This window comes from Squalius cephalus, assembly GCF_949319135.1.
Source record: "Squalius cephalus genome assembly, chromosome: 8".
Taxonomy (NCBI): Eukaryota; Metazoa; Chordata; class Actinopteri; order Cypriniformes; family Leuciscidae; genus Squalius; species Squalius cephalus.
In genome coordinates this window covers 40,104,204-40,123,746 of record NC_137129.1, presented here as the reverse complement: position 1 = coordinate 40,123,746, position 19,543 = coordinate 40,104,204, and the positions used below count along the sequence as shown (strand labels likewise).

Genomic DNA, 19,543 nt, shown 5'->3' with positions numbered 1-19,543 from the left:
CTTCCAATAACTGGAATATAATAACTTATATAACTATACCTTTAATCTATATGACTTATATAACTATAATAACTATAATCCAATAACTTTCAATAACTGGAAAACCTCTCGCCACAGTGGCTGATGAGCAAAAAGGTTAAAGGGCTAGTTCACCCAAAAATGAAAATTAGCCCATGATTTACTCACCCTGAAGCCATCCTAGGTGTGTATGACATTCTTCTTTCAGCCGAACACAATCAGAGTTATATTAAAAATGTCCTGGCTCTTCAAAGCTTTATAATGGGAGTCAATGGATATATTTTTCCATCAAACCCCATCCATCCGTGATTAAAGTGCTCCACACGGCTCTGGCGGGTTAATAAAGGCCTTCTGAAGTGAAGCGATGCGTTTGTGTAAGAAAAACATCCATATTTAAAAACTTTATTGACAAAAATAACTAGCTTCCGTCAGACGGCCGATTTACGGCAAACGCACAACGTAATGAAGAACGCGGTTGCCCAGCCCTGTGTGCTTGAACCGCGAGAGGCGTCAATTGCCGTCATTACGTTGTGCGTCAAGTTCAAGGGTTACTCTTCTGGCTTAAGTCGACTTGCCGGAAGCTAGTTATTTTAGTCGGTAAAGTTTTAAATATGGATATTTTTCTTAGACGATTGCATCGCTTCACTTCAGAAGGCCTTTATTAACCCCCGCAGAGCTGTTTCGAGCACTTTATACATGGATGGATAGGGTTTGATGGACTTCAAAAAATATATATCCATTGACTCCCATTATAAGGCTTGGAAGAGCCAGGACATTTGTTAATATAACTTCTGAAAGAAGAATGTCATACACACCTAGGATGGCTTCAGGGCGAGTAAAGCTAATTTTCATTTTTGGGTGAACTATCCCTTTAATGCCAAGTCCTGCTTACAAAATATGTAATAAGTCTGTGGATCCATGTGAAAAAAATAAAATAAAAACAAACCTCTCCAAGTACTCCTTGACGTTGTCGTGTCCGTAGAATTTGGCTAGTCTGGTGAGAGCCCCGGTGGCGCAGCGTCCGTCACGCTTCCTGCACAGACTGCAGTTACACACTCCTCGACAGATGGGACACTCCCACGTCTGCAGGAAACACAAGCTCATCATCATCATCATCATCATCATCATCAGCTCAGGCTGGGACACGTCCACTTTTTTATGTTTTCAAAACGGGTTAATTATTCCATAGTTTCACCATCTGTTACCAAGAGTATTATCTAGAATTTTACATTTTATAAAGTGCATGCATAAATCTTTTTAATATTATTTGTAATAATTTTAGTCAACAATACCACTGGTTCAAAAACTAGGACTTACAGGATCCAGCAGAGCCGTGCGGACGTCTTCTCCGTAGCGGTTTCGTAAGCAGGGGCCGCAGAACTGACCTTTGACCCCCTGGCAGTACATGCCCCTGCATTCCGTCTTGGTGTCGAGGGTCTTCTGACGGCACTGGTGACATGTGCTGCCCTGAGAACGCACGGGTCACATCAATGCATCAGAAACAGACGTGACAGAGGAACAAGGCGACAGTGCTGCAACACTCACATTGTCTTTATCAAGGATTTTGTCTTTGGCGCGATCGGCCACGTTCTCCAGCTCTTCTTCGGTGATGTCGTCCGGCATGCGGATGGACTCGCGAGAGCGCCGCCGCTTCTTCTGCTTGGGCCGCACGTCTCTGAGACCATCCTTCACCTGAAAACCAAACCACAAGACTTCACAAAAACTCGAGACGACAAACTGTGGGGGAGTTTATGGGGGAATTTTTGGGATTCAGGGAATCACAATGCACCAAAAATACAAATAATATTATACAAAATATCTTTAATGTTTTACCTTAATAATATAAGATACTACATAATAGATTTAAGAAATCCATACAAATACAAGTAATAATAATAATTTATTTTAAAGAGCCCCTATTATGCTTTTTTAAAGGTTCCTAATGTTGTTTTGGAGTCTCCTACAACAGGTTTACATGCATCAGAGGTCAAAAACACTTCATTTTCTCATAATATACACTGCAGCACAGTCTCTCTGAATCACGCCTTTCTACTCTGCTCTGATTGGTCAGATGGCCCAGTCTGTTGTGATTGGTCGACCTCTTTCAGTCCGTGTTGTAAACAAAATAATATCTGAAACAATAAACAATATCTGAATCTCAGCTCCGGATCCTCCTCAGCACTTGATACACAGTGATACGAACAGTAACGATGGCGTTGGTTTTTCCGTATCATCTCCAGCACGAGTCTCATTCTTTTGAAGTGCAGAAAGTGGATTCACAGCACAGAAAACAGCGTCTTCTCAACATGTGGACAACATGAACCAAACTCTTCCAGTCTCAGCTACAACTGCAGTGTTTGAGGGTCAAAGTAGACGTTGTTCGCCGTCAGCCAATGAAGATCATAGACTGCATTATGCAAATGTGTTACATTGTTACGCGTGTAACAGGAAGTGAGACTGGAATTACTGACGACTCGTTTCAGAAGTTCAGAATCGATTCTTTCTTTTGGGAGACAATACATTTATTTGTCGTGCACTTTGATCTTTGCAGATATTTTAAATTCACTAACAGCTCTATTACACATTGCATGAAAAGTAATATTCGAAAAAGCATAATGGGGCACTTTAAAGGTATAATGCCCTTTTCACAAGATGTAAAATAAGTCTCTGATGTCACCAGAGTGTGTATGTGAAGTTTTAGCTCAAAATACCCCACAGATATTTGTATATAGCATGTTAAAGTTGTCACTTTTTGAGGGTGAGCAAAAACACATCGTTTTTGTGTGTGTGTCCCTTTAAATGCAAATGAGCTGCTGCTCCCGGCACAGCTTGTGTCCTTTTACCTCACACTGACATGCACTGAAAATTTCTAGAACTTTTAGCCTTTTATTTTTAAACCAGAGACAGATGATGTCAATGGAGTCAAAGATGGAGAGACTCGAGAAGAAGTGACAACATGTAGAAGCAACAGGACATTTCTGAATGGTTAGTTGATGAATTTATGTAGCGTATGTGTAGTTATCTTCTAGTCATTGATTATCATATTCTATCACGATAATCTATAAATCGTGTTCAGGGGGCGGGGTTTATGTACATTTTAGGGTTTGTGATGTCACTAACCCGGGAGGAATGTGGTGTAGTCTCTACCAGCCGTTTGTTGTAGTCCTTAAAAAGCAATTTCTTTAAAAGCAAATATCTCCCTTTGCTTTGAACTTTGAGCGTTGTAACTATGCAGATGTTGTTTATGCTCAAACAGCAACATTACACACTAACTAAAGTTAGAAAAGTGAAATCATAAATAATAAAAATAAATATTATGATTGTTATGGTGCTACACTACATTTAGATGTTTCCATCAGAGTGGTTTGTGTCAGTTTCTTGCCTCCATCAGGCGCTTGATGTCGATTTGGACGCTCTGTCTCTTCTGAGGAGCCGGTTTGTCCTCCGCCTCAATCCCAAAATGCTCCGGGGGTCTCGCCTTGCGGCCCGGGTTCCGTCTCTCGCTCTGAGTCTGAACCTCTGAAAAACTGCGCTTTGAGGTGGATGGCTTCTTTTTCTTCTATTTAGGGCACAGAAAATCATTAAAAAAACAAACAAACACATTTTGTAATCGCACCGGCAGAGAGAAAGTCATTTTAGTATATTGTGTGCGGTCTGAGCTCGACGGAGGTGTTGCTGCAGGAGATCATGGCTCTTACTGTAGGTGTCGTTTTGGAAGGAAGTTCAGGCAAAGAACTCAAGTCTGCAAAAAGTTTTGCAAGCTGCAAGAAAAGATTGTTTTTAAGTTAACTTAAGATATTTTAAAAAAGGTATACAAAAAGAAATTGCATTTATATAAACATTTTATTAAAATGATGTTGCTATTTTTTAACAATATTATTTATTTTAAATTATTAAATATTATGCTACAATATATATATGGTTTTGAATTAATATTACAATAAAACAATTTATACATTTTAAAACTGCAAAAGAAAATACTTAAAATATTATTATATTAAATAGTGTTATATATATATATATATATATATATATATATATATATATATATATATATATATATATATATATATATATATATATATATATATATATATATATTAGGGCTGTCAAACGATTAATCGCATCCAAAATAAAAGTTTGTGTTTACATCATTTATGTCTGTGTACGGAGTATAATTATTTTCTATATATAAATACACACACATGCATATATATATTTAAGAAAATGTGTTATTTATATATAAAATATTTATATATAATATAAATTAGATATAATATAAATATATATACACAGTATATACATGCAAATATTTCTTAAATATATACATGCATGTGTGTGTATTTATATATAGAAAATAATTAACCAATAATTAAACTTTTATTTTGGATGCGATTAATCGCGATTAATCGTTTGACAGCCCTATTATATATATATATATATATATATGTAACCTAATATTTAATATAATAATATTTTAAGTATTTTACTTTGCAGTTTTAAAATGTATAATATTTTAAGTTTTGCAAATGTTTTGAATTAATATGATATTTCAAAAAAAAAAATTATAAATATTATTATAAATGAATACCATTGCTTTATTTTCCTGAATGTTTTTGGCCCTCTTGCTCAGGATCTGCATCTCTTCATCTGTCAGTAGACTCTCCACATTGGTCATGTCACCAGAGGGTTTTGATTGGCTCTCAGCACGTTTACTCTCACATAAAACAAGCTCTTTTGTTCGTTCCGCTTCACGCCGCTTCCTGTTTCCCCCTGAGGGCTTCCTGCTGGTGGGTGGGGTTGTGGGCGGGGCCTCTTTGTTGTCTTTTTTGGTCGTGTTGCGTTTGGGGGCGGGGCCTCTTTTGGCAGGAAACTTGAAAGCGACACACAGTCCAGAGCTGCGCTTCTTTTTAGACGCCGGTTCCTCGCCGTCTGAATAAAAGCCGTTGTCGTCACTGTCTTCACCAGAGCTCTGACTCTGCATGTGAAGTGATTTTGTTAGGATTAAATATGAATATTAATGTTTAAAGAGATGAAGCAAATATTCGGGATTACCACTGGTTTTCTCCAATCACACTCTTCCCTGGAGAAACCCTGGAATTCCCCCTCGCTGTCGGTGTCCATGAAGGCCTGCGCCAGCTCATCCGAGATGTTTTTGGACCTGAAGCAAACATCCTGCGACGTGAGAGTGACAGAACACATTATTATTCCCGGATTGTGCGAAAACCAACTCAATTATTAATAGAGCTGTTTTGCTGCTACTGCCAAATCATAAGAGATAAACAGCAGGAAGGAGACCTGCCATTTTCTCTAGTATATTTATATTTCTAATACAAATGCAAAATGCAGATGAATGAGAATTTCATCTAAATCAGACGAGACGTGAACACACACACGATGTGGGATTCGCATTATCGGACACACAGGAGAACCCGCTGTGATTTCAAGGCCCTGTTTGTGCGAGGTAAAGGAAAGTGCTCGAGTCTAACCCTCGGGATTCCTCACAGCAGATGGAGGGTGTCTCGAGACCCACAGCGGTTTATTGTGTTCTGCTTGTGTGAATCACAACAACTCAATTCCCCGGACCATTTGTACAATCAAATCTTGGAAAACTACGATCATCAGGGCGAGGAAAGAACCAGGGAACATATATTTGAAATGCATTGGTTTTCTAGCATTACATTTAGTTCTAGACCAGTCCAGCATTGGGTTGATGTGGGGTTTAATTTCAGGGTTTGATCTGTTGCTGTCAGATTTGTCATATGTGAGGCACACAGATACACTGTGCTACTTCTGTATTTGCTGCTGATTTCATCAAGTTACAGCCATAATTGTTCAGGTATTGGCGTTTAATTTCAATTAGCCGATTCATTTGGAGTGTTTGACGTCAAAGTACAGCAAACTCTGTGCTTTTTTTATACCATTAGAATAAAAATAATGTTCTCATAAAGCAAAAATCCCCCTGCAAATCCCCATAAATTGTGTAGAAGATACTAACGTTCTTCCAGGATCCCTTGAATTGGATGCTGTCCTCCGACAGGTCCGTCACATCCAGCTGCTTCGCCTGAAACAAGCATTAAATAATTAAAATTACTCATATTATTATTAGGGCTGTCAAACGATTAATCGCGATTAATCGCATCCAAAATAAAAGTTTGTTTTTACATAATATATGTGTGTGTACGGTGTATAATTATTTTCTATATATAAATACACACACATGCATGTATATATTTAAGAAATATTTGCATGTATATACTGTGTATATATATTTATATTATATATAAATATTTTATATATAAATAACACATTTTCTTAAATATATATATGCATGTGTGTGTATTTATATATAGAAAATAATTAAACTCCATACACAGACATAAATTATGTAAACACAAACTTTTATTTTGGATGCGATTAATCGTTTGACAGCCCTAATTATTATTATTATTATGCATAATAACAATACTGTCAAAGAAGAAAAAGAAAACTATTAATTATTACTGTTAATTTTACAATATTATTATTATGCATAACAAAAATGTCAAAGAAGAAAAAGTAAATATTAATTATTGCGGTTAATTTTACTATATATAACTAATAATAATAATAATAATAATAATGCATCAAAATAAGAATGTAATCACTTTGATAATTTGTATTAATGTAATCTTTGGCCTTTATTATTATCATCAACATTCTTATTCTTTTATAATATTAACTTAATGCATGCAAGCATCAAAAGATAAATAAAGTAGACCCTAAGCATTTTTTAGTGGTCAGCGCATGCAGTTCATAAACATCAACATCAGTTAAATCACAGTTTTTACTACATTTGCTGATGGTCTGACTCAATTAATATGCATTATGTTTTATGTTTTAAATTTAAAACGATGATCATTGCTACTAACTTTCTGCATGTAACGTTAGCTGTGTGTGTGCAATGCACTTACTCAACTTTTGTTATCGTCGGTGTTTGTCAGTAAGATTAGACGCACATTTTTAAACAGAATAAATCCTTCTCACTCTTACCTTCAATGACGATTTGCGGGTTTTGATCATTTTAAAAGTGAAAGTGATTTTTCGTGCTTATCAGTGTGTGTGTGTGATTAAAACTCTTTAATGAATGAATGGTTTAAAAAACAACACGAGCGGAGAGGAGGCCGTGTGGAAACGGAGGGGAGACTGTGTGTTGAGTCCATCACTAAAGATACAAGCAGTTCACTTTGAAATCGATTTAGTGACAGAATACGTAATAGATATTAGATATATAGACATTTAGTAGAGTATATTAAACAAACAAGTCTCCGTTATTAATGTAAATGTGAGAGTTAACTCTACCGCATCCCCCCGCGATCGCGCTTGCGTTCTGAATGGAACAGTCCAGAATGTTTCGCGGGAAATGCCTCATGTGGACACACACGCCTCATTCACACAATGCGTGTGTGCCGCGGGCTATGAATACAGCTATATAGTGCATATTGCAACTATAACTGCAGCTAAAGAGACCTTCAAAGGTCTTTTGAAGATATTAGTCTATTAAACATTAATCCAGAGAGCCAGAAAACTAGTCAGTCAGAATATATGGTAAATATGATATCAGCGTTTCTCAAGTCTGGTCGTTTAGCTCCAACCTTGATCAAACTCACCAGCCTAAAACTTTCTAAACTGTTTATATACATGGTATACTGCAGCCATACACGCTACTTGGGATTGTGAAAATTCAACATTATAGTTTAGCTCACCAACATTATTATTATGCATATCACGAGATGGCCATGATGCATGGCCAAACAATTTGGGAACCTTGGTTATACGCCCATATACCCAATGCATTATGTTCTTAAAGTCCCCATGAAATCAAAATTGACAATACTTATTCATATTGTGGTATTCAATATAAAATGTATCTGTGGACATATATTTTTTTAAATTCATGTGTCCTCATAATCTTTAATCAAAATAACTTCTCTGAATCTGATGACATGTTCACTGGCCCTATATGGCGGGACAACCTGTCACTCACATGAGATCCACCAATAGCAAATGACAAAGATCATACTTGTGGGGAAAGTAATACATTTAAAAGGCAGCTATATATTTTTATGTATAAAGTTTTGGTTTCTATCAGCGTTGAAGGTCGTAACACGAGGTACGTAATCAGATTACTTTTTTAAGTAACTAAAGCATTACAAGGAACGCGAGTTAAGTAATCAGATTACTTTTTTAAGTAACTAAAGTAAAGCATTACTTTAAAATGTACTTTTTCAAATAAGTCATGCAAGTTACTTTGTTTTGCCATGTATTGACTGACGGTTCTCCCGTGGAGAAAGCGGGAGTAAGTGCAGAGGTGTTGTGTGCGCTGTGTGTGAACATGATGGACTAAATGTGAGCATGCATTTGCTCATCTCACTTGCACAAAAACAGATTCAATATTCCTCAAAATGAAAAAAAAAACTGTGAAATGCAAAATCAGAATTTTTTACAAACCTTGAAATGTTAAATAAAACAAATATACTTTATGTATTTAATCTCACTTTATTTACCAATGTATTTGCTGCTGACATTTCATGATCCAATTCAACCAATAAGCAAAAATGACTTTAGTTAAACATCACATTTGTGTTCCTTTTTTTTATTAGCCTACTATGAAGTAGTGTTGAACTTTCTTCTCCGGCGTCCTATTCTTCTGCAATCCAGAATGACAGCACAGCTGGAAGGTTTGTTGAGCGGCGCCCTCTACTGTACAGGTGTGAATGTGCATTTCCTTCAGCCTGAGGCTTATTCGTTTAACTTTTGGTGTGAAAGAGCCTTTAAATTAGCCAAAAATAGAACTTAAGCGCGTGTGTGAGATAATTTTTTGTTATTAAAAACAAAACAAAAAACAAGCAAGGCCAGCCCATGTAAAAAAAGTAATGCAAAAGTAACCTAATGCATTACTTTGCATAAAAAGGAGCCTAAGCAACGCAATTAGTTACTTTAGTGTGTAACGTAACCCATTACTTTTAAAAGTAACTTTCGCATACTGGTTTCTATTACATAACATTATTAAGTTTTTTAACTCACTATAATTCTCTACTGTTAGTTGTATTATTTATTTATTTAAATCTGTTTTTGTTATTTATTAATTTGTTTTAAATAATTTTTATTTAGTTTTTAGTTCTATTATTATTATTTTTATATCATAGTTTTGCTTTGTATTTTCATCCAGTCTCTTTTATCAGGAAGAGTGTGCAGGAAGCACGTTTTCTGTTGTAAATGAATGAAATGATTAATAAAGTCGCTGGAAGCTAAGCCTCATGTAATCCTGAGTGGTATTGTTGTATCTGACGTGTGATTGCTCTGGTTGGATGCGCGTGTCTCTTCGCCCACAGATAATGCACGTCTCATCCCCCCCACCCCCCATGTTTTCTACTCAATTAGTAGTTAGTGAAGCGCTTTTTCTCGTTTGTCAGCACAAACACCTGCATCCGGAGACGTCCCCCATCAATACTGCTTTATTCCGCAAACCTTCACTTATGCGCTCAGCAAACGGGCGCGCGGATGACAGCGAAATGATACGGTACCGGCGCAATGTGCGCGGGAAATCACAGTGCGCGCGGCCCACCCGCGCAGCGCGCCATCTCACAGTAGGTAGCGGCACATAAAGAAGGAAAATTACCAACAGCTGGTTAAGCTTTGTTTAGCTGCTTTCTTTTGTGTTTTCAAGCACTTGGCACACATAATCAAAGACAAACCAGTGGCTGTGTCACACACACAGCTTCTGCATGTGCGCGCGCTCTTTAGTACTAGAGAGACAACAACAAATGAGCTTCTAGTGAGCTACCTACCTAGACAGCTTGAAAGACTGTGTCTCTAGTTGTATTTTGAGGGCAAGAAGCTAACCGAGCAAGCAAGGTTGCGCTGTGTATTATCACAGTGTGTCCTCTTGATTGTTCTCCAGTCACGAACGCACACTTTATGACTATTTCAGGGCCATGAAACCGTTTCTTTAAAAGAGGGGGAAAAAAAACATAGAATTATAATTCAATGCAGATACATCTAAGAAAGTAAACAACACAATGAATTAAAAATAAAAATCCATAAAGTATAATACAACAAAAAAGAAAGAAAGCAGAGCCTATTAAAATTGAGTCGATGGCGACCCCTAGAGGCTGTTGTGGAGAACTGCTATTTCACAGTATCAAAGAAATATTATAATGCTCCCATGGGGGAAATATTAACATTAGCCTACCGTATTATTTTCTTGATATAATGCCGTTGTTTTTACATTGCATTTTTATGATTTAAAGCACTTTTTATTTGTCTGTTCAAACTGTTGGTTAAATGACTTTAAATGAAAGTCGCGCTTGTGTCATGTTATAAGAATCTCTCTGTGGTTAAACGAGTTTGGAAAGATTGTATCTTTTGCAATGACTGATTTGAGTGTGTGTGTGTGTGTGTGTCTGTGCTTTAGCATATTGAAAAAACAATACAGAACATTAACAATATAAAGCACAATTAGCTAAATAAAACCAGACTGACGAAGAGAAAGAAAACGATAAACATCTACACGCATTTCAATAGTATCTTTTACACAGGTGAACTACTGCACCTGTCCGTCGTGTGGAGCACATGACCGTGACGTCACGGCGAACGCACAGCTTTCAGTTTAAGCGTGTTTATGGGAATGAAAACTCCAGCGCACTGAAAATGGGATGTTGTTGTTCCTCTCCCGGTGGAGACGATGAGGTAAGATTATATGGATATAGGCCTGTTTTTATTTCGCAGGTAAAAAAATCAGCTCGGAGCAAGACAGTCATGTGAATGCAAGACACAAGACTTTGACGTTGTTCTTTTTCACTGATTTTAAGATAAGGAAAAGTACCAGGCCCGGCTGCAGAATGAAATGACTGAGGGGGCATGTGAAATTGTTAAGGGGGCTTAACTTTATACCATCAATGAACAATACACACTGATAACTTGCTTAGTAAAAAAAGATAAGCCAGCGTCATTTATTATATTAACCCTTTCATGCTTAATTTTAATATTCTAACTGACTCCCCATAGTGAGTTTTTTCAAGGCGACTGTTATTTTAGAATTTAGAACGTTCCCCCTTAATGTTTCCATGGCAACGCGTCATATTTGTCACGTGACACACCGCGGATGTATCGCTTTTATTTCCTTTTCCCTTTTTTATTCAAAATATTCACAAACTTGCTTACCATATCTGATATTCCGATTCTCAAAAATGTGTTTGTGAGTGTGTTTGGTCATTTAAAAACCTTTATAAATAATCTTGATCTTGATCTATAACGTGAGATGGCTAGCTGTTTCTTTGCGCCGCAGTTCAGAGAATCCTGTGAGTCATCAATTTCTCCCGAAATACATGCAAGAAAGTGGAATAGAAGAATAGAGTAAACTACTTTATAGTTACTTCCACTGTGTTTGTCTGATATGAATAACACACGTCGGCAAATTATATTTGAATAGATTGTTATTGCTGCTTCCACAGACATCAGTGTGTATTTTACAAACTCCAAATATATTGTTTTACTAGTGCTTAATGTGTTTTTAAATGTCTGAAACCAAAAATAAACATTGTGAGGTTGAAAACACTGCATAGTTGTGATATATGACAGCGCTGAGCGCGTCCGACTTTGGCTCAGCGCCAGCCAACGCGCGAAAGCACAATTTGAATCTGGCAGTTATGTCGTCACTCGTCACTGAACATTCTAAATCCCATATATGGGACTGTACCGCTCAAAAGGTTAAACATTTCATTTGTAACCATGAATACAAAAATGAAACTGAGGGGGCACAAATCAGATCTGAGGGGGCAATGCCCCCTTTTGCCCCCTCGTGGCGCCGGGCCTGAAAAGTACAGTTGACTATATTAACTATTTCAGTATCAGTCCAGTAGATTTGTCTTTTTCAAACTGTTTTCACGCCCCAGTTGTTCAGGACACAAGCCTTTCAACTCACTGTAGAAGTAGGTCATCTGTGGAGCTTGTCGAAAGAGGAAAGCAAATATTAAGCAAGAATATGATTATAGTAAACGAAAAGTAGGCTATGGAATTATGTCTGAATGTCCCTTACGAAAATTAAGTTTATTCAAGTGTGCTATTAGTATAGACCTACTTCTTTTAAACTAAAAATAATAAAGTATACTTTCAGTGCTTATGAAATATGATGTGACTCCTTTCCCAGAAATATACTTTACTTCTCCGAAATATAGGCTAAGATTTCACTTAAACTGACAGAAAGGTCCACGTAGCCATTTGGCCTATAGCTACTTCATACTTTATCTTTTGATCGAGATATAGATAAAAACTTAAAAGTATAATTAAGTTGCCTATTCTAAGTAGCCTATGCTTGGCTTGTAGTTGTGTTTACTCTTTTGATTGAGTAGCCTAGCCTATTAAATACTTTATTGATTTATAAATAAAACAGATAGGCCTATGTCATTACTTCTGAGTAGTTGAATTTGTGCTAGTCCACTGGTAGTGTATAGGAATTTACTATCTACTTACTCTTTCCCCAACACTGACTGAATGTTCCGGCTGTCAGTGTTTTCACTGTTATATGGTAGGGGGCGCTGTTACATCTCTACTTACAGAAAACACGTAAAAAAAATAAAAAATAAGGCGAGACACTACTAGGCTACTTATTTTTTGTAAGGGGTGTTTATTTCTATTTGCAATTTGTAACAGAAGTTTCTTAATTTAAAAGTCTTGATGCCATAAGTCTTTCTTCAAGTTATGTACGGTATCTGTTCTCATCATTTATTTATTTATTTTTTGTTTTTCAATAACTTACAGAGAGAACATTTGCTCCAGTCAAACAGTAAAACACAAACAGAATCTGCAAGACAATCACATCCAGCAGCTAATGGTCAGATCTATCTATCTATCTATCTATCTATCTATCTATCTATCTATCTATCTATCTATCTATCTATCTATCTATGTAACTATCTATCTATCTATCTATCTATCTATCTATCTATCTATCTATCTATCTATCTATCTATCTATCTATCTATCTATATGTCTGTATGTCTGTCTATCTATCTGTCTATCTATCTATCTATCTATCTATCTATCTATCTATCTATCTATCTATCTATCTATCTGTCTATCTGTCTGTCTGTCTGTCTGTCTGTCTGTCTGTCTGTCTGTCTGTCTGTCTGTCTGTCTGTCTGTCTGTCTATCTATCTATCTATCTATCTATCTATCTATCTATCTATCTATCTATCTATCTATCTATATGTCTGTCTGTCTATAATCTCTCTATCTTATATCAGGTGCAGATCAGAAGACCGGCAGGTTAACGGCCCGACACGTTGGAGAGAATGACCTCGATGAGCGTTTCAGTGACGTTGTAAATATACTTTACTTCTCCAAAATATAGGCTGAGATTTCACTGAAGGCTAGGCTATTTGACTTCACTGACAGAAACGTAGCCATTTGGCCTATAGCTATTTGTACTCTATCTTTTGATCGAGATATAGATAATAACTTAAAAGTATAATCGATCTACTCCATCTGTGTTTTGATCATCATTCTGAATCCCATCCGGACAAAGTCTTTGACTAAAATGCTATTTTCTCAACTTTTTGTTTAAAATGTTTTTTGTTGTTGTTGTTTTTTAAACGAAACTTACTCATATTCAGTTGTTGATAAAAAAAATTATGCATGAAGCTAAAAATGTTTTTAAAATGGAAATAATTAAAGTAGCCTACAGTTAAAGGTAGGCTATATTTCAAGTATTAAAAATTAATACCCAAATAGGAGCATGCTAGTATATTTCAAGTGCAAAACTAATAGGCCTATAGTATACTGATAGTTTAATACTTGTAGCACATTTTGAGTTAATTGAAAGCACACAATATACTCTCAGTAAACTGCTAGTTTGGTCGTTTAATAGGCAAGGCCTACTGCAAGTCTACTTGTAAGCTTTCATTAAGTGAACATAACATCATAACTGTCTAACATAGACAGTTTACTATTGATATAAGTTCACTTGTAGTACAGCTGCAGACAGGACAAATGAGAAACGTATGTGAAGTTGTGTACTTGAAGTGAGCCAATTCTCTAAAAAGTGAGCCGATTGAGTCCCAAGTATTGAAACGGTACACTTACACTTCTTGATATTAGTATACTTACTAAGTATACTTAAAAATATAGCTACTTGAACTTTACTTAAGTATAGGCTACTTATTTTTTGTAAGGGGTGTTTATTTCTGTTTGTAATTTGTAACAGAAGTTTCTTAATTTAAAAGTCTTGATGCCATCATATACGTCTTTCTTCAAGTTATGTAGGCTACGGTATCTGTTCTCATCATTTATTTATTTATTTTTTGTTTAATGTCGTTTTGCCATAACTTACAGAGAGAACATTTGCTCCAGTCAAACAGTAAAACACAAACAGAATCTGCAAGACAATCACATCCAGCAGCTAATGGTCAGATCTATCTATCTATGTAACTATCTATCTATCTATCTATCTATCTATCTATCTATCTATCTATCTATCTATCTATCTATCTATCTATCTATCTATCTATCTATCTATCTATCTATCTATCTATCTATCTATCTATCTATGTAACTATCTATGTAACTATCTATCTATCTATCTATCTATCTATCTATCTATCTATCTATGTAACTATCTATCTATCTATCTATCTATCTATCTATCTATCTATCTATCTATCTATCTATCTATCTATCTATCTCTGTCTGTCTGTCTGTCTGTCTGTCTATAATATATCTATCTGTCTATAATATCTATCTATCTGTCTATCTATCTATCTATCTATCTATCTATCTATCTATCTATCTATCTATCTATCTATCTATCTATCTATCTCTGTCTGTCTGTCTATAATATATCTATCTGTCTATAATCTCTATCTATCTATCTATCTATCTATCTATCTATCTATCTATCTATCTATCTATCTATCTATCTATGTAACTATCTATCTATCTATCTATCTATCTATCTATCTATCTATCTATCTCTGTCTGTCTGTCTGTCTGTCTATAATATATCTATCTGTCTATAATATCTATCTAACTGTCTATCTATCTATCTATCTATCTATCTATCTATCTATCTATCTATCTATCTATCTATCTATCTATCTATCTATCTATCTATCTATCTCTGTCTGTCTGTCTATAATATATCTATCTGTCTATAATCTCTATCTATCTATCTATCTATCTATCTATCTATCTATCTATCTATCTATCTATCTATCTATCTATCTATCTATCTATCTGTCTATCTGTCTGTCTGTCTTTCTGTCTATCTATCTATCTGTCTGTCTGTCTATAATCTCTCTATCTTATCAGGTGCAGATCAGAAGACCGGCCAGTTTACGGCCCGACATGTTGGCGTGAATGACCTCGATGAGCGTTTCAATGACGTTGCCGAAACGTTCAACAAACAGCAGGAACACTATGAAACTATGAAGAACATCCTTCAGACTGTTGCAAACCGCTACCAGTGCCCGACTAATGACAGTCTGACTCAGTGCCTGAAGAAGGTCAAGGAGGAACATGGTAAGACCCTCACACACACACGGCCTGCAGGGGGCAGAGCACACACACACACACACATATATATGTGCATATGATGGAGAACTCATGCATTTCACAAAACACTTATTCATAATGGACCATTACAAAGAGATTCTCTCTAGGATTAATATGATAATAAAAGTAGCGCATAAGGTTTATGTTGCATTGTATTCATCATTCAGGATCCTGTTTTTGGATGCATGTTATTTCTCTGGTAATTTTGTATGTGTTACTATGGTTAATACCATGGTATTCTTTAAAGTACCCTGGAGTACCATATAAATAGTACTTTTTTGTTTAATCCAGTTTTACTTTATGTATTGTATTAAATATTTATAATTTATAAATGACTTGTTTTTATTTTATTTATTTATTTAGAGATTTTTAGTACAGTTTTGCATTGAATTATGTATTGTAGTTAGTCATTCAGATTACTCCTTTTATATAAAGTAAATATGATTTTGGTTTCTACATAACGTATATGATATGTTAATCATAAATGATATCATCATTCCTATACCGGACACTGAATCTGTAACCTTAATTTATAAAGTGACATCCTTCACTGTTATTTCCTTAATTATCGAGTACGCTCTTCATTTGTGTCTCACTTCCCCTCCGTTAGGGAACTGCTACATCAGTCTGGAGGTTAAAGGATATGACTTCACTCTGATGGTGAGGTCAGAGGCCGAAATCCCCACCGCCCTGAAGATGACGAAAGACAACATCACCGAGCTGAGCAAAGCCACCAAAGCCATCATATCCGTGGCCACTAAACTCCAAGAGATGATCGACTGGCTTCTGAAGAAGGAGGACTCCATGACCACACAGCTGGAATCTACAGATCACAGTCACCAAGACAAGAAAAGGCTACTGGACAACCTGAAGGAAAACCTCCGAGAGGCACGGAGAGCGAAAGAAACGAGTCCGAAGTACAGGAAGGAGGCCGGGAATCTTCTCAACGAGGCCGCTGTGCTGTCCGGGATCACACCGTGAAATATAGGAAGTATTCTTGTATACAATATGAAGAAACGGACACAATATGTGACCCTGGATCACAAAACCAGTCACGAGTCGCATGGGTATATCTGTGGCAATAGCCAACAATACATTGTATGGGTCAAAATTATCTATTTTTCTTTTACGCCAAAAATCATTAGGATATTAAGTAAAGATCATGATCCATGAAGATATTTAGTCAATTTCCTACCGTAAATATATAAAACATTAATTTTTGTGAGTGAATGCTGCACAATGTTTCGATTTTTTTGCACCCTCAGATTCCAGATTTACAAATAGTTGTATCTTGGCCAAATATTGTCCTACTCTAACATTTATGCAGCTTTCATGTGCTGTATAAATCTCAATTTCGAAACATTGACCCATGTGACTGGTTTTGTGGTGCAGGGTCACACATTATAGTACATAAAACCTGACCAGTATAATACAGAGCATTAGTGCAAGTAGAACTAGGCTGATGAAGGTCTATAACATCTGTTTGATGTTATTTAAAAGATTATTGAAGATCTAAAAATATATGTAGACATAATAGGAAAAAATAGCAATTTCAGAAAATGAGCAAATCGTTTTACTTTGAAGCATGAAGAATACAGAAGAGAAGCCATTTGTTATTTTACATCCTCTTCTGTCCTTTTGTGTATTTCCTGATGGGTATTTTCCACTAATGAGCCAGTTTCGCAGAGCTAAAAGCACCGTCATGCTTGTGGAGAATCAGTCCTCGTGGCTGTTTCTGCTGTGAATGTGAATATGAGTGTGTATGAATATTGATCTACAGAGTAGAGGAAAAACAATCTTGAACACTTTATAACATTTTCATCCATATTTTAAATTTGTAAGTTTTACTATGTAATTAAATCATTCATTTGTTTATGTTAGAATGATTTTGCCTGTTAAATAAATTTACCTTTTACCCTTTTTCTAGTTATTATCTGAATGGTTTTTGTTGCAGCATAGAATATAAATAAAAGTTAAATATATGTTGATGATTATCTTAAACCATTTTAATTCTTAAATTGGACTATTGTTTTTTTTATCATTGATAGTTTGATTAGAATTTATTATATTTCTGTTTTCTCTTTAATTTGAAAGTTTTAGTAATTTTGATGCCTTTTTGTTACATTTTTATTACAATTTTCTAAAAATGTTTTCCATATCATTTTTATTTATTTATTTTAGTTTAACTAAGTCAAACTAAATAAAAATGAGTAATGTTTAAATGTTTAATTTTATTTAAACCATCCGTTCTCCGGTCACTTTATCCTCTGCAGGGCTGTGTGTATTTTATTTCAGTGAACATTTATTTTATTTATTTCTTCTCTTTTTTTTTTTTTTTAGTTTTAGTTAACCATGCATGAACATGGGTGAATTCAGGTTGATTGGGACACTATTTCCCAGTCAACTCAATACCAAAAAGTGTCCAAATCAACCTAAATTTACCCTATATATCATGTACAAGTACCATAGTCTTAATATCTGATACCATTCCCTGCACAATAGACCACCACAGTGTTTTTAGGGCAGCAATTACATGTATCCTTTATAATCCTATAACAATTGTAGCGATATAGGCTACTTATATAATGCTATGTAGGACATAAATCATGCAAAGTGAATTAAACATCACTAAAAAAACACTATGGTAAACCAAATATATCGTGAAAGTAACATGGGACTCAGTACCGTATATTAAAGTATAATATACCATGGTATGTACCGTGGTATCACCTTAGTATTATTGTTTGTATGACTACAATGCTATTTTTCCTTATGATTCGACTTATTTGTATGCGTTTTGCTGTTTTTTAAATACTTTAAATTACATTTATATACTTATATAATCTAATTTAGGACACAAAACATGTCTATTCCTTCATTAATTACGCATGGCACATTACTGAATATATTTAACAGTAGTTACAATAGACACAGTCTACCTCGCTAGTGGAAACCGTATAGCTCCGCCTCCTGGATCATTTGATTGGCTGCTATTTGTGGACGCGACGCTGGGTTTTATATGCTCTTCCGCCATTGGCTCGTGCCGCTGTCAATCAGAAATCCTAACTCTCTCCATGTTAGACTGAAGTGTGTGAAAGTACTGGTGAAGGACTCGTGTGTGTTCAGATATTTCAGCGCGTTAATGGACTAACTGAGACATAAACGAGACGAGCGGCAGAGAGGCTGTGCATATAGCATGATAAGTAAGTATATGTTTAAAAACTGCCTTCGTTTAAGCTTTGAATGTGTCTCGTGTACATGCACCGATGGCGTGGCGGTTCATCTCATGTGTCTGACTAATCAAACTGACCCGATAGAAGCAGCTCTGATGGTTAAACTCATTTATGTGTCTTTGCAAACTTCATATGAGCAAGCACAGATGTGGACATGTTAGATGAGAAGGGTTGATGAAGGACAGGCATTGCTTTTGCTGTTTTAAGCAGTTGGCAATGGCATGCAACACAGTTATGCACGAGCTGTCATTGCTGAATTGTGTGTATGCGCGAGCGTGGAGGTATGCACATATATATATATGTGTGTGTGTGTGTGTGTGTGTGTGTGTGTATATGTATGTATGTAGGTATGCATGTATATATATATATGCATGCATGTATGTGATTGCATGTTTAAATGCTTGTTTGTGTGAATTCATGCATGTATGTTTATGTATGTGAGTGTTAGTGCTTGCTTGAATGCTTTTGTAGTCTACATGTACATATGTGCATAGGTTTGAGTGTCAATGTATGAATTTGAGTGTTTGTGTTACATGTTTGAGTGCTTTGTGTGTGTGTGTGTGTGTGTTTGTGTTACATGTTTGAGTGCTTTGTGTGTGTGTGTGTGTGTGTGTGTGTGTGTGTGTGTGTACGTGTGTGTTTCTCACCTCCATGGTTTTCTGTTACATGTTGGAGTGTGTATGCATGCATGTAGGTGAGAG

At 35.8% G+C, this 19,543-nt stretch overlaps 3 protein-coding genes across 4 annotated transcripts in view; 2 read left to right on the top strand and 1 right to left on the bottom strand.

The window, feature by feature from the left end:
• Positions 1 to 7,156, bottom strand: part of cdca7b (cell division cycle associated 7b) — a 10,409-nt gene extending 3,253 nt beyond the window's left edge. The window contains exons 1-9 of the mRNA XM_079879499.1: positions 7,051 to 7,156; positions 6,017 to 6,082; positions 5,074 to 5,193; positions 4,610 to 4,996; positions 3,717 to 3,779; positions 3,401 to 3,577; positions 1,564 to 1,710; positions 1,336 to 1,485; positions 965 to 1,101 (exon numbers count right to left, since the gene is read on the bottom strand). Of these exons, the coding sequence (XP_079735625.1) occupies positions 965 to 1,101; positions 1,336 to 1,485; positions 1,564 to 1,710; positions 3,401 to 3,577; positions 3,717 to 3,779; positions 4,610 to 4,996; positions 5,074 to 5,193; positions 6,017 to 6,082; positions 7,051 to 7,080 (1,277 nt within the window). The 5' untranslated portion in view covers positions 7,081 to 7,156. The remainder of the gene's footprint in view (positions 1 to 964; positions 1,102 to 1,335; positions 1,486 to 1,563; positions 1,711 to 3,400; positions 3,578 to 3,716; positions 3,780 to 4,609; positions 4,997 to 5,073; positions 5,194 to 6,016; positions 6,083 to 7,050) is intronic.
• Positions 7,157 to 10,635: 3,479 nt separating this feature from the next.
• LOC307162527 (uncharacterized protein) lies at positions 10,636 to 17,828 on the top strand. Its single transcript, XM_079877903.1, has 6 exons — positions 10,636 to 10,749; positions 12,820 to 12,892; positions 13,305 to 13,381; positions 14,392 to 14,464; positions 15,367 to 15,576; positions 16,220 to 17,828. Exons 1-6 carry the CDS (start codon positions 10,711 to 10,713, stop codon positions 16,588 to 16,590), a joined length of 843 nt encoding a protein of 280 aa, XP_079734029.1. The 5' UTR covers positions 10,636 to 10,710; the 3' UTR covers positions 16,591 to 17,828.
• Positions 17,829 to 18,654: 826 nt separating this feature from the next.
• hycc1 (hyccin PI4KA lipid kinase complex subunit 1) overlaps positions 18,655 to 19,543 on the top strand; it is a 43,714-nt gene continuing 42,825 nt past the window's right edge. Inside the window, exon 1 of one of the 2 annotated variants that reach the window (XR_013822110.1) lies at positions 18,655 to 18,812. The gene's annotated coding sequence lies outside the window, so the exon portion shown is untranslated. The remainder of the gene's footprint in view (positions 18,813 to 19,543) is intronic. The other variant, XM_079879735.1, reaches the window with a different exon arrangement.

Coding starts and splice junctions, on each gene's coding strand:
- LOC307162527 (XM_079877903.1), top strand. CDS start 10,711: ATGGGATGTTGTTGTTCCTCTCCCGGTGGAGACGATGAG. Junction 12,893..13,304: donor ATCACATCCAGCAGCTAATG/GTCAGATCTATC, acceptor ATCTTATATCAG/GTGCAGATCAGAAGACCGGC. Junction 13,382..14,391: donor ATGAGCGTTTCAGTGACGTT/GTAAATATACTT, acceptor CATAACTTACAG/AGAGAACATTTGCTCCAGTC.